This window comes from Leptodactylus fuscus, chromosome 2 (genome assembly GCF_031893055.1).
Source record: "Leptodactylus fuscus isolate aLepFus1 chromosome 2, aLepFus1.hap2, whole genome shotgun sequence".
Taxonomy (NCBI): Eukaryota; Metazoa; Chordata; class Amphibia; order Anura; family Leptodactylidae; genus Leptodactylus; species Leptodactylus fuscus.
In genome coordinates this window covers 27,673,119-27,688,247 of record NC_134266.1, presented here as the reverse complement: position 1 = coordinate 27,688,247, position 15,129 = coordinate 27,673,119, and the positions used below count along the sequence as shown (strand labels likewise).

The 15,129-nt window shown below is 43.7% G+C and overlaps 1 protein-coding gene across 1 annotated transcript; it reads right to left on the bottom strand.

Moving 5' to 3' along the window:
- Positions 1 to 10,288: 10,288 nt before the first annotated feature.
- Positions 10,289 to 14,593, bottom strand: LOC142196154 (DNA damage-regulated autophagy modulator protein 1-like). Its single transcript, XM_075266379.1, has 7 exons — positions 14,475 to 14,593; positions 14,053 to 14,120; positions 13,783 to 13,925; positions 12,690 to 12,861; positions 11,748 to 11,803; positions 10,518 to 10,604; positions 10,289 to 10,366 (listed from the first exon to the last, which is right to left on the bottom strand). The coding sequence occupies exons 1-7, from the start codon at positions 14,591 to 14,593 to the stop codon at positions 10,289 to 10,291; spliced, it is 723 nt and encodes a 240-aa protein (XP_075122480.1).
- Positions 14,594 to 15,129: the final 536 nt, after the last annotated feature.

Genomic DNA, 15,129 nt, shown 5'->3' with positions numbered 1-15,129 from the left:
TAATAATCGGAGACCCGGGGAATAAAAACATTAAAAAAACAGTTGCTTACATGTCCCCTGGCTCCTATGCTGTCGGCCGCCGCTCTCGTCCTTCTTTAATGATGTCGGACGTCACATGACCCGGGAAGCAGGCCGGGTTCATGTGATGTCAGACAAGTATGAAGGGGGCCTAGCAGGATCGTGGAGAGGTAAGTAACAGTATTTTTTACGTTCCCTTACCTCTCCCGGTCCACCGATCATTATACTCAGGGGTCTGCAAAGACTCCTGTGTATAATGATAGTGTTTGTGGGGCCCGCGGTGTCGCTTGCCGATCACGGCCCAGCAAGGATCGGCAAGTAAATAGGGCCCGTAACGGCCTATTAAAAAAAAAAAAAAAACGCAGCGGTAGCGGCTGTCACCAGGCCTCCTAATGGCCCGGGCCCTGTGGCAGCTGCCTCTATGGTAGTTACACCCCTGCTCGTAACTTTTTTATATGCCGTGTACGGGGATGCATAGGGCGTCTTTTTTTGCAGGGCCGGATGTACTTTTTAGATATATCATTTTGGGGAATTGCTTTTGCTTTGATAATTTTTTATTCAAATTTTTATCAGATGCAAAACAGTGAAAAAATGGCGGTTTGGCACTTTGACCTTTTTTCCCGCTACGGCGTTTACCGTACAGGAGAAATATTTTCTAGATTTGTAGAGCTTACGTTTTCGGACACAAGGATACCTAATATGTATGTGTTTAACAATATTTAAGTACTTTTATATGTGTTCTAGGGAAAAGGGGGGTGATTTGAATTTGTAATACTTTTTATTTTTTTAGATTTTTTTTTTTTTTACTTTTTTGTAATTTTCTTTTTGCATTTATTAGACCCCCTAGGGGTCTTGAAACCCAGGGGGTCTGATCACTAATGCAATGCATTACAATGCTAATGCATCGCAATACATTGCAAAATCGTAATTTCTTTTGCAGGCTGCATTCCAATCACTGGAAAAATGTTGGCGCCCATGCGCTGCCGGGAAAATGCCGCCCCGGTTAGATTTTTTTTTTTTTTAAATGTAGATTGTGAGCCCCATATAAGGATCACAATGTACATTTTTGTTTCTCCTATCAGTATGTCTTAGTAGAATGGGAGGAAATCCACACAAACACAGGGAGAACATAGAAACTCCTTATGGATGTTGTTCCTGGCGGGATTCAAACCCAGGACTCCAGCACTGCAAGGCTGCAGTGCTAACCACTGAGCCATCATGTTGCCCCACCTCAGTCAGCTTTGACTGAGGCACTGTAGGGGTTAACTCCCCCCAATCGGTTCGGGCTCCGACTGGGGGCGTTAGTGCTGGGTGTCTACTGTGTAAATCAGTAGACACCTGGCAGCTATAGCAGCCACCTGACTCCCGGCGGCCGCCATAGTTAAACACCCAGTGTCCGCCGTATTAGTGCGGCGGATGTCGGGAAGGGGTTAAACTGGGTGGGGCATAGGATGGAGACATTAAACTTTGGGGACAGATAGAAGGTGCATTAAACTATGGGGGTAGATGAAGAAGGACATTAAACTGGAGGCAGATGGAGGGAGACATTAATGTCCCTTTAGTTTCTCCTACGGTATAATGTCCCCTTCATTTTCCTCCATTTAATGCCCCCCTCCATCTGTCCCCACAGTTTAATGTCCCCCATCATCTGCAAAAGCTTAACTTAAGAAGCACTGGCACTGCCCCCTCCTCGCTCCCCTGCTGCGCAGCCTCTTGTCCCGGAGTGTTCGGGGAGCTGCAGACATCACATCATCTCTACAGCTCCAGGGATGGCAGTGGTGAGGTTGGGGTGTCCTCTGCGAACACAGATGAGTTGACATACATACCTGACCGAAACTGCGGAACAGGCCCTGTTATCCGGGACCGGTATGGTTGGGAGGTCTGCACCTCTAGGGGACGGAACCCAATTGGGACAGCAGAGCAGGAACGAACCATAATCCAGGAATGGAGGTAATGGAGGTATACAGTCCTTATGTGAGTTTCCACATGAAGCAGGTCAGTCCCTATATGAGACTACCAGTGCAAGTCTCTTATTAGACAGTCTCACATGAGATCTCTCAGTCCTGCACAATCAGTGATAGACTGGTTTGTAATACTAGCACATTAGCTGCAGTCAGTTCCTCCCACCATTAGGTGTCGCTGTGATCCTGTACTGTGACGGCCGCTCTGTACTATGGAGTATAATAGAGCATTAGCTGAAATCAGTTCCTCCCACCACTAGGTGTCGCTGTGATCATGTGCAGAGACGGCCACTCTGTACTATGGAGTATAATAGAGCATTAGCTGCAGTCAGTTCCTCCCACCACTAGGTGTCGCTGTGATCATGTGCAGTGACGGCCGCTCTGTACTAGAGTATAATAGAGCGTTAGCTGCAGTCAGTTCCTCCCACCACTAGGTGTCGCTGTGATCATGTGCAGTGACGACCGCTCTGTACTCTGGGGTATAGAAGAGATGCTCTGAGCTGATGCAGCCATTTTGCTCCTTGTATGCGGAGGGGGAGGTTGTGCTGGGGCTGTGGAGGGGATTTTAGCTTCTGGTAGGCAGGAAATATTATGAAATCAGCAGCACTGCTTGAAGAGTCTATAAACACCATCAGCTTATAGGCTCAGCCTGCAGAAATGTCTCAAAACCACTTTTTAGGGCTGAAATTCTGTATCACTGGTATACAGTATATACCTGGGCTGAAGCAACAGAATGGGCCTGACGCTCTAAACCAGGGGTGGGCAATTCATTCTCCCATGGGGCCACATGAGAAATTTGAATGGTTTTAGAGGGCCAGGCTAATATACTTAACTCAGTTCTACCCTATACCTGTATACAGTATATATACTATCCCTTCATAAAAAAAACTAAGACATTATAGAGACATTAGAGATGAGCAAATGCCGTTCGATCAAATTGGTATTCAATTGTATATTCGGCTGTTCGATGTATTCCATTCCAATCTAATGCCACGCAGCAAACGCAGTAAAAATTTCTATCCCCTCCCACTGACAACGTAGGCATTGAAAAAACCCATTGGCTGCCGAAAACGTGACCTCTGATTTATAAGAATATTGGCCGCCATCTTCGTCACATTTGCGGTAAGAGATAGGGAGAGAGATCTGCTGAGGGCTAGAGAGGGATTAGCTTCTGCTAGGCAGGGAAGAACTGAAGAACAACAATAGCTCTTTTCAGATCTATACACTGCAGTGCGAGGAGTCGACAGACGCTCAATCCAGCTTTGCACGGTGTATCCCCCCAAATGCCAAAGTGGGATACACAGCACTTGTCCGGCTATATACGCTCAACCCAGCTTTCCACGGGGTGTTCCCCCCCAATATCTAGCAGGGATACAGAGCAATTAAATCTCGCTATATACACTCAACCCAGCTTTCCACGGGGTGTTCCCCCCCAAATCTAACAGGGATACAGAGCAATTATGTCCGGCTATATACGCTCAACCCAGCTTTCTATGGTGCCTACCCTCAAACGCCAAAGTGGGATACACAGCAATTCAGTCAGTCCATATAAGCTCAATCCAGTTTTTAATGCTGTACCCCCCAAAACCTAAGTGGGATACACAGCAAGTCAGTCAGGCTATATACGCTCAATCCAGTTTTTAACGGTGTGTACACCACAAACCTAAGGGGGATACACAACAAGTCAGGCTATATACACTCAATCCAGTTTTTAAATGTGCTCTCCCCCCCCCCCCCCCCAAACCTAAGGGGGATACACAGCAATTGTCAGGCTCTATATGCTCAATCCAATTTTTAAAGGTGTTCCCCCCCCCCCCCCCTCAAACTTACGGAGTATACACAGCAATTGTCAGGCTGTATACGCTCAATCCAGTTTTTAATGGCGTGTACCCCAAAAAACCTAAGTGGTATACAGACAATCTGTGTAAGTATATATATATATATATATATATATATATATATATGCTGAATCCAGCTTTATTGGTTGTATTCCACTCCCAAATAAAAGCAGTATACAGCTAAATATAAAATAGCATCTCTGTTTATGGGCTGAAGCTGAATGGTGGGCCTGACACTGTATACACTGCTGGGGCAAGTGACAACTACAAAAGAGGGGTAAAATAATTAATCCTGGGGGTGGCACGGCTGAATTGGCATTAATGGGCACAAAATGACATCTATGTTTATGGGCTGAAGCAAAAGAATGGGACATAAACTTAAAATGCAGGGGCCCAATCTGTCTCTAACTCAAAAGAGCATAGACACGCAGGTTCTATCATGCAGTTACAAGTAGAAGAGTGGCTCTGCAAGTGACAGTTGGTGTTTATTGTGTACACTCTATGCCACCATGATTTTAAGGAGACGTTGAGCCAGGGTTTTTATACTGACTGCCAGATTTGGCTAAATATATGGGTTTGTAATCACTTACATGTGTCTTTCACCTTCACCTTTTGTATTATTTTGTATACCTGCTTTTAACATGATATATTAAAAGTTAAATGTTAAAGGGTATCCCAGGAGTGCATTGGTTTTTTGACTTCCCCTGGATCAACACTGTAGGGAATGTAGGGTTATAGGTTGGACTTGATGGACTAATGTCTTTATCCAACCTCATCAACTATGTAACCAAAAAGGCTAACTGCGGGGTGTACTTGCACCCTCTCGCCAAACTGACCCAAACCTAAGCTGGGGAAAGCCTCCTCTCACCCCAAGGGCCACAGGTCCAACTTCTACACCCAATACATGTAAGGCGCAGAGGGATCGGAGAGGACAGGCCTGTGGTTGGCCAGGTACTCACGGAACATGCACCTATACTTTTCCCTCCTGATGACACTAGGTCCCTCAGTGGTGGTAGTTTGGTCAGGAGGGGGGGCATTAACGTGTCCCAGACCTTGGAGTGTTCCCCTGGTGGTTGTGGACCGGATGACAGTTGTTAGCCTCTTGGAGGAAATTTCTCTGCCGCCCGTGAGGGTTTACAGAAATATTTCCATCATATTCTTCACCAGTTGCTTGTGGCAATCATTTATGCGATTTTTTCCTCTCCCCTACCAGAACGAAGGATGAGATTTTTTTATGGGGTAATCCTGGGACTTGGGCATGTTAGATGCCCCCAGACATGCTTCCCCTGCTGTCCCAGTTGCATTGCAGAGGTGTTGGCATCATTTGCTGAGGTGTCACAGTGGACTTGGTGACCCTCCTGAGTCGAATTGTGGGTTCCCCTGAAACAAAGCATTTTTCCCCATAGACTATAATGGGGTTCGATATTCGTTCAAATAGTCGACTATTGAACGGCTATTCGAAACGAATATTTCACTGTTTGCTCATCTCTAGTGGCCACATATAACTTGTTTGTTTTATATAAAAAGGCAGGAAATTCAGACACTTTCCTGATTACCAAGAAAAAGTAATTGAAAGTCTTATTTTTTCAAGTACTTGCCCCCCACATCCTCTTCAATCTGAAGATGTCTAAAGACTGACAGAATGAGATTTTATTGCACCAATTCCCTCAACGGAATCAAGAAGGAATCCTCAGAGAAGATGTGGCAAGAGAGGAATGAGGCCTGATACCCGCTGCTATTGTCCAGATTGCCCGTCAGACCCAGGCTTGTGTATCAATGACTGCTTTAACCCCTTAACGCTCTGGGCAGTAATAGTATGTCCTGGCAAGTAGCACGTTCGCGCTCAGGTCAGTACTATTACTGACCAGTAATGGCGCCGGCACAGAAGCTGTGCCTGTGCCATTACACCCGGCACTCGGCTGCATTACACAGCCGAGGGCCAGGATGAGCTGCCCATGTGAACTGTGGTATTAATCCTTCCGATGCCGCGGATACATGTCCGTGACATCAAGAGCGTTTTCTGTCACATCCCCCCCCCCTGGGCACCCCCCGCGGCGAGATTGGGGGGTGCCCTGATGAATTTTATGTAGCCTGGGGTCTGGTTAGTGACCCCGGGCTGCTAGGACCCCCACTTACCTGGTGATCCTGCCGTGATGCCCGGAAGTGTGTCTCTGCGTCTGCAGAGACACACTTCCTATATAGCCTGCAATACACGTGTATTGCAGGCTATAGTACTGGACCAGCAATCAGAGTATTGCTGGTTCAAGTACACTAATAGGACAAATAAAAAATGTGAAAAAAGTGTAAAAAATAAATAAAGTGTGTGAAATTAATTAATTAATAAAGCCCCCAAATTCCCTTTTTCTATAGCAAATGAGTTATTAAAAAAAAAACACCTAAAAAATAATAAAAACAATGTATATTTGGTATCGCCGCGTCCGTAACAACCTGTACCATAAAACTAAAACATTATTTCACCTATATGGTAAATGTGGGGGGAAAAAAATGGAAAAAAAACGCCGGAAATAATGTTTTTTTGCCATCTCACCTTAAAAAATATGCTATAAAAAGTGATCAAAAAGTCGTATGTACACCAAAATAGTACCAATGAAAAGCACAGGTTGTCTCGCAAAAAATAAGCCCTCAACCAACTCTGTCAATCGAAAAAATAAAAATGTTACGCATCTCAGAAGATGGCGATGCAAAAAACATTGATTTATGTCCCCAAATGGGTTTTTGTTCGGCAAAATTACTAATGCATAAAAAAACCTATAAATGAGGTATCGCCGTAACCGTACCGACCCGCAGAATAAAGTTCACATGATTCTTATGCTGTAAAATGCAATGCCAGAATTGATTTTTTTTAGTCAATAAGTTATAGGCACCCAAAAATGGAGTCATTACAAAATGCATCATATCCCGGAAAAATACAAGCACTCATATGGCCACATCAACACAAAAATTAAAAAATGTAGCTTGAATAATGTGAAGACAAAAAAAAAACAAAATCGCCAAATGCGTCAGGAGGGGAATATATAAGTGGTGCGGGCATATGTCAGGGTACAGACCAGTTTTGCAGCTTACAAGAGAAAAAACAATACAAGAGACCCCCAAAGCGACCCCCCCAATCATAGGAGCTATTTTGACATAGTAGGGAATTTGCAATGTCCTCTGTACCGCTTACATATTACCTCTTAACCATCCGCTGTGCATTCACGTCTGGGATACTAATACTAACTACACCCCCTGATAAATTCATTGAGGGGTGCAGGGGCCACACGGTGGCTCAGTGGTTAGCACTGCAGCCTTGCAGCGCTGGAGTCCTTGGTTCGAATCCTGCCAAGGGCAAAAAACCATCTGCAAGGAGTTTGTATGTTCTCCCCGTGTTTGCATGGATTTCCATCCCATATTCCAAAGACATACTGATAGGGAAAAATGTACATTGTGAGCTCTATGTGGGGCTCACAATCTACATTTAAAAAAAAAAAATTTGAGGGGTGCAGTTTCCAAAATGGGGTCACTTTTGGAGGTTTCCCACGATTGCGGTACTTCTAGGGCTCTGTAAATGCAACATGGTGTCTAAAAACCATCCTAATAAAATTGCTGCCTGAAATCCCTAAAGGTGCTCCTTTGATTTCTGAGGACACGTATTGAGTCACGTTGCACAGTAGGGCCACATATGGGATATTTCTACAAACTGGAGAATCAGAGAAATAATTATTATGGTATGTTTTGCTGTTAACCCCTTCTTTGTTACGGAAAAATGTGGTTTGAAATGGAAAATGTGCATAAAAAAGTGACATTTGGAAATTTCACCTTCATTTTGCATTAATTCCTGTGGAACACCTAAAGGGTTAATAAAGTTCCTATATACAATTTTGAATAGTTTGAAGACTACCGTTTCAAAAATGGGGTCATTTATGGGTGTTTTCTATTATATAGGCCCCTCAAAGTCACTTCACAACTAAATAGGTCCCTAGAATACAAAATCTTTAAATTTTCTTGAAAATCTGACAATTTGCTACTAAGGGTGCATTCACACTGAGTAAACGCTAGCTTATTTTGTAGAGTAAAATTACACTTGTAAATTTTGCTATCCCATTGACTTCAATGATATTTTTTTACAAGTGTAAAAATACGCCTGTAAAAAATACGCCTGTAAAAAATACGCCTGTAAAAATACGCCTGTAAAATGTCATTGAAGTCAATGGGATAGCAAAATTTACAAGTGTAATTTTACTTTACAAAATAAGCTAGCGTTTACTCAGTGTGAATGCACCCTAAAGTTATAATAAGCCTTCTAACTTCCTAGAAAAGTAAAAGGACATTGAAGAAACAATGCCAATATAAAGTAGTCATATGGGAAATGTTAATTAGATATAATTTTGTGTGTTATGACTGTCTGTTTTCACGAGAATAACAGAAACTTTCAAAATTGATAATTTTATGAAATTTTCTGTATATTTTCTTTTTTTTAACAAACAAACGCAAAGTATAATGACCAAAATTTACCACCAACATAAAGTACAATGTGTCACGAAAAAACAATTTTGGAATCACCTGGATAGGTAAATGCATTATGAAGCTATCCTCACATAAAGTAAAAGACGTCATATTTGAAAAACAGGGTCTGAGCCTTAAGGCCCAAAGTACCCTGCGTCCTTAAGTGGTTAAATGACTGTTTATAACTATTTTACATGGCATTTATTATATGAGATATTTTGTTCCATCTCCATATACAGTATTTGGTGGTTATAATAAATAAGTTCTGTATACAGGATTTTTTTTTTTTTTTTTGCGCCAAATCCAAAACGTTTATTTATTTGCTATTTCGGCACAGAACAGGATGCTTTCTTCTGGCACTGGTCTATGGCTGGTGTGAGATGGCACAGGACTTCCAGTAGTCAGTGGCCGATACCGTCAGGCACAGGACACTGCCTTCCAGAAGCCCATAGCCGGTAGGAGAAGCCACAAGACGCTAAGCTCTCGAAGTCCACATCCACAGCTGCTTCATGCTTTGTCCAGTAGTATTTCTTATTGGCACCATATTGTAAATGACATGTCCAGATGGTTACATAGCAAGTATGGGTGAAATAAGGACTTCATTTTCAACCTAATAATGACTTGCTATGTTTATCCAGAGGAAGGCGAAAAAACCCCTGAGGAACAAGTATTGGTTTGTCCTCAGTTTAGGGGGAAAAAATTCCTTCTTGACCCCAAATATGGCGATCGGAATGAATCCCTGGATAGTTGGTGCTGGAATCTACATGGACATTCAGTGCAGGTTTAATGCACGAAGGAGAAGGTCTGCAACACTCTTCTTTAGGTAAAACTTAAATGCTTTAACCCATTGTTTAAAACCAGAAAGTAGACACACAGCAGTGATAACAGAAAAACATAAAGGTGCGTTAAAAAGATTTAATGCAAATCAGTGGAGAAAGGATTGTCCTAGATTCTGCGAAGAAAGACTTATCGGCCGATTACTCCTATAAGAAGACAAATACACATGTGTAAGAAGCAGCTCATAACATACATACATATATACTATACAACTGTGATCTGGCGGATATCAAAATAATGATAATGTATATAGTGCGTGTTCCCAGAAAAGAAGGAGATTCTTTGTAATCTCATTGTACCTTTTTAGTCTTTTAACACAGATGCAGCCAATTTTAGGACGTGTCAGCACCTCTATGTGCTATAGTGTACAGGGACCGTCCACACTCCTATATAGTATACTATAGAGCTGGGCTCAGTAACCTCTGGGCTTGTGAAGATGGGAAGTATAGTTTCATAACAGCTGGATGCTCAAAGGTTTCTGATCCCAGCTATGGAGGACCTATCAGATCCCTGCTATAGAGGACCTATCAGATCCCTGCTATAGAGGACCTATCAGATCCCTGCTATAGAGGACCTATCAGATCCCTGCTATAGAGGACCTACCAGATCCCTGCTATAGAGGACCTATCACATTCCTGCTATGGAGGACCTATCAGATCCCTGCTATAGAGGACCTATCAGATCCCTGCTATAGAGGACCTATCGAATCCCTGCTATAGAGGACCTATCGGATCCCTGCTATAGAGGACCTATCGGATCCCTGCTATAGAGGACCTATCGGATCCCTGCTATAGAGGACCTATCGGATCCCTGCTATAGAGGACCTATCAGATCCCTGCTATAGAGGACCTATCAGATCCCTGCTATAGAGGACCTATCCGATCCCTGCTATAGAGGACCTATCTGATCCCTGCTATAGAGGACCTATCAGCTGTCCGGTGTGGTGTAGTACAGAGGATCTTCCAGCTCTCCAGTATTGTGCAGTTGTCCAATGTGTGTCCTCCTGAAGTATATATTCCCCCAGTATAGACCTACATACAGGTCAATGGTTGTGATAAATAGACTCACCAGCTCGATGTCTTTTGCAGGAATACATTGCAGTGATTTCCTTTATCTTACCCCGGAGTCTTATTAGGGGTTTTCAGGGTCCTGGGCTGGTTCTCTCAGGCTGATGGAGACACCTTCTCGGGACAACCTTAAAGATAAATGCTGAGAGGAAAAAAAAGAAAATATTTCACATCAGAAACGCTCTTATGAATATAGATCTAATTTATATGTGAAGTGGGCATTTCTGTTTTAGGGAGAAATTGTCATCTTCTACATATGTGAAACACATGAGACACGTCACACATCTACTCACCTGGAAATCTGTATAACTGGTCAGTTGTTGAATTACGAGGCAGAACATCTGAACCCACTCGACCACCATGCCTGCATCAGAGATGACCTACAGAAGAGAAGGAGAGAACAGCAGATATTAGTGCCCGAATTTACTCACCATTGTCTGCTGTGGATTGAGATAGAAGGAAATCTTATCCACCAAGAGATTCCATTTTACTGTTAAGGGGATCCTATCATTGGGAAACCCTATTTTCACAGGCTATTCTTCTCCTACCTTTATTTTTCTGCTCTACGCTGTCGTTTTGGAGAGTTTTCTTATTTCTTCTTTATTCAAACGAGTCTTCAGAAAGCACTGAGGGCGTCCCCTGTTCCTTAAGGCACACGCTCTTCCGAAGATCCAGCGTCGCTTCTCCGCAGCATTAGCACCTGCCGATTCTGTGTTCAGGATTCAAATTCCGCACATGCTCAGTCAGCTCTGCCATTTCACATTGGAGAGAGGCAACTGAGCATGTGCGGGATTTGAATCGGCGGGTGCTGATGATGCGGAGAGGCATCAGCACAAGAAGAGAGAGGCGGCGCTGGATATTCGGAGGAGCGTGTGCCTTGAGCAGAGGGGACACCCCAGCGCTTTCTGAGCACAGGAGGAACGCCATCTGTGCTTTCTGAAGACTCATTTGTATAAAGAAAAAATAAGAAAATTATCCAAAACGGCGGCACGGAGCAGAAAAATAAAGGTAGGAGAAGAATAGTCTTTCTAATCAGTGGCAATTCAGACCCAAGAGTATAATAATCAGAGAACCAGGGGAAGAAAAACATAAAAAAGATTCTGTTACTCACCTATCCCCCAGCTCCTACGATTTCGGCCTCCGAAGTAGTCCATCTTCAATTACGTCAGACGTCACATGACCCGGGACGCAGGCCAGGGTCATGAGATGTCAGGTGACTAGGCCGAAGCCTGCCCGGATCGTGGAGAGGTAAGTAACAGTGCTTTTTATGTTTCTTACCTCTCCCAGGCTGTCAATCATTATACTCGGGGGTCCGAAAAGACCCCCGAGTATAATGATAGCAACGGTAGTGGCTGTAACCAGGCCCCTAATGTCCCGGGCCCTGCTACGGCAGTAGTTACACCACCATTTCTAAAGGTTATTCCGATGTGTGGTTAGTGAAAATAGGGTTTCCCAATGATAGAATCCCCCTTAACATGATGTATATGGATAATACAAGATGGTGGAAAGTGAAATAAACTCACCTGCTTATGGTTGTCAGGGATTAGATGGAGGTAAAAACTGGACATGACTCCACCGACTGGAAGGACAAGTCAAGGAAAAGTAACAGAATTCTAATATTATAGTATTTCCTATAGTCACTGCCTAAATAGGGAAAAAAATTTAGGGGGAACTCTGGAATAATTATATACAAAAACCGGGAACGTCACCAAGTAGGCCTGAAGCCTTCTGGAGCCAGGAGAGGTAAGTAACAGTGTTTTTATGTTCCCTCACCTCTCCTAGCCCTACGATCATTATACTATTGAGGGCTGAAAAGACCCCGGATACAATGATAGTGGTATTTGTGGGGTTCGTTATAACGTTCCGGTACAAATTGGGCGTTCCGGCCCAATTTACGCACTGCCTATATTGTTATATCAGATCTATGCTACAATAGAATCACAAGGGAGGACTTTACAGTCAGGGAATCAGCTTCAAATACCAGCCACCACCCCACCTCCCCTTTATTGTTTACAAAGCAGGAAGGAATGTCGGTCACCTCTTATTTTTTAAAGTCACTGATAAAAGAAACAAAGGGGCAGCCCCTTTGTTTCTGAGGCTAAACTCTGAGCAAAGCTGAGGCAGAAATCCGAAGCTCTGCCACCGGTTATACAGTGCTGGAATTTGGAGAGGAATCTAAGGGCTCGTTCACACGGAGTAAACGCGCCGCGCATTGTGGCGCGTGTATGCCGTGTTTTTTTACGGTGCGCGATTACGCCGCGTAAACGCGGCGTAATCGCGCACCGTAAAGAAACGCGGCGTACACGCACTGTAAACGCGCCACAATGCGCGGCGCGTTTACTCCGTGTGAACGAGCCCTAAGGCAGAAGACCTCCTGAAGTTCCTCTCCAAATTCTGTCATGTGAATAAGGCCATAATCTCCTCCCCTCAGTATCACTTACTACCAGTTATATATAAAAGGATACAGAATAGCATTAGTACAGATGTCACCGAGGTCAGAGCCAGTCTAATATGGCACATTCGCCGACTGCTGAAGGACCTCTTATACAGGAGAATGGCTTGACATAGGTTGAAAATGTCAGCACATCCAAAACCGAGTCCTGAGCCAAGATCGTGAGCTGTAAGGTTGACATTCACCTAGAATGGAAATACAGATATATGTTATCAATGAGGCTGATAAGGGTTAATTATGATTTGTATTTATAGACACCAGGGGGCACCACTGTAACGGTGAGTTCCATGGGAGAGACTAAAAAAACCCAAAAACTACAGATATTTAAAGGGATTCTACCATTAAAACTTTTTTTTTCTAGATAACACGTCGAAATAGCCTTTAGAAAGGCTATTCGTCTCCTACCTTTAGAAGTGATCTCCGCCGTGCCGTTAGTTAGAAATACCGGTTATTACCGGTATTCTAATTAGTTCTCTCACAGCGATGGGGGCGTCCCCACTGCTGCTAGAAAACCGTCTCCAGCGATGCGTCTATCTTCTGCTGGATCCGCCCCTTCCTTCTTCGTCTTTCTTCGGCTTCACGTCGGACGCCTGCGCAGTTGGCTCTGCCAGTGGGACACTAGTAGAGCCGACTACGCATGCCCACGGATATAGTGCCGACGCCGCAATTGCGCGCATGCGCAGTACGTTCCTCGAAGTCTTCGCCGAACAGAGCGTACTGCGCAGGCGTCCGACGTGAAGACGAAGAAAGACAAAGAATGAAGGGGAGGATCCAGCAGAAGATAGAGGCGTCGCTGGAGCCAGTTTTCGAGCAGCAGTGGGGACGCCCCCATCGCTGCGAGAGAACTAATTAGCATACCGGTAAAAAACGGTATTTCTAACGAACGGCGCGACAGAGATCACATCTAAAGGTAGGTGATGAATAGTCTTTCTAAAGGCTATTCCGACATGTTAGTCACAGAAAAAAAGAGTTTTAATGGTAGAATCCCTTTAACACAGTAAAACTATACTAAATATATATATATACATATGTACTGACAGACAATGTTCACTTCCTATATTACATGACATATGATTGAATATTTCTAATAAAACAAGATAACTAACCGGAAATACAGCATTCAGGGCGGACCCAATACAGGATATCCATCCTATGGCGAGTAGTATTCGCTGGCCTATGATATGTCGCTTCTCCGATGGTTCAGTCCGAATTATCATGAACTTGTATTGGAGGAGAACGATGCCAGCTCCTGTAATAGACAATACATGTTATCAGTCAGAGATTTCTATAGGGCACTTCTATAGACACCTGTACAATCTCCAGTCATGGCCGCCGGTCAGTGCTGATGTTTTCACCCTATTAGAAGCTCCACTTACCCAGAATGGAAGACACCATGAAGACCACCGTGTAGATCACGGACTCTGGCAGCCGAGCTGCTGTCGCACTGTGAAAGAGAGTAAAATATTGGGTGTTAGTAGGACACAAGCGGTGGAATTGTCACATCTCATCCCTATCTATAACTCTCCCCTCCCCCATACTATCCGCTGACTGTCCTTTAACTCAATCACTGCCACTTTTTTTTAGCAGATGTGATGGCTGCAGGTTATGAATAACCTCCGACCCTTTACCTGCCCCTACATATACTCTACACCCAATGATAGATTCCCTTTCTCAGATATAGAGGTGCAGTACATGAAAAAGGGAGTAAAAGAAAACGATTATTTCTGACGTTTACAATAATAGATACAAATATTAATCTGATAATAAGAATCAGGAATCTCGCCCCATCCCCTCTTACCTGATGTACGGATGTGTTTCATGCCCTAATATTACCGTTACGGCAAACAGGGTACTGAGACCCAAGAGCATCCATATGGACCACAGGATAGGCAGGAACGCCAAACCCCGGATTTCCATGACGCAAAGTAGGTAGATTCGCTAAATAAATCGCTGCTTTATAGCACACTATCTCTTTCTCTGTAGCTACAGATAAGAAGTCTGTGGGAATGGCAGGCAGAGGATTTATAGGCTCGGAACTCGATGATGTCACAAGTATTTTGTGATGTCATAGGTTCTCTTGCCATTGTTCCATCATTCCACATGCAGCCTGAAGCTGATTGGTGCTCAGTATTGTAGATCTTGTCACATCTATCCTAATTTGCATATTGTATAAGAAAATCTCCTGCACATTGTAGTGTAATAGCTGCTATATCTATATTCATTTACAGGATTGTATAATACCCTGAGCTCCGCTGACCCTAAAAGACAGAAAAACCCACAACTCCTTGTATGTGGATATCGTCATATTTCTCTATAATCTCTAATCCAACATGTGGTTATTGGGCAAAGGAAACTGATTAATAAAAAGCTGTGAAACCGCCCCTGACACGCTGCGTATAGAGCTGTCTATAGAAGAACATATAGTGACTACGAGGCTCAGCCCAGAATAATCC

Bases quoted from the DNA above. Each gene is read 5' to 3' on its own strand.
- LOC142196154 (XM_075266379.1), bottom strand. From the start codon at position 14,593: ATGGAAATCCGGGGTTTGGCGTTCCTGCCTATCCTGTGGTCCATATGG. The intron at 12,862-13,782 runs GTTAGTTATCTT...TTTCCATTCTAG, and splicing joins CCCTGAATGCTGTATTTCCG to GTGAATGTCAACCTTACAGC. The intron at 10,605-11,747 runs GTGAGTTTATTT...TCTCTTCTGTAG, and splicing joins TCCCTGACAACCATAAGCAG to GTCATCTCTGATGCAGGCAT.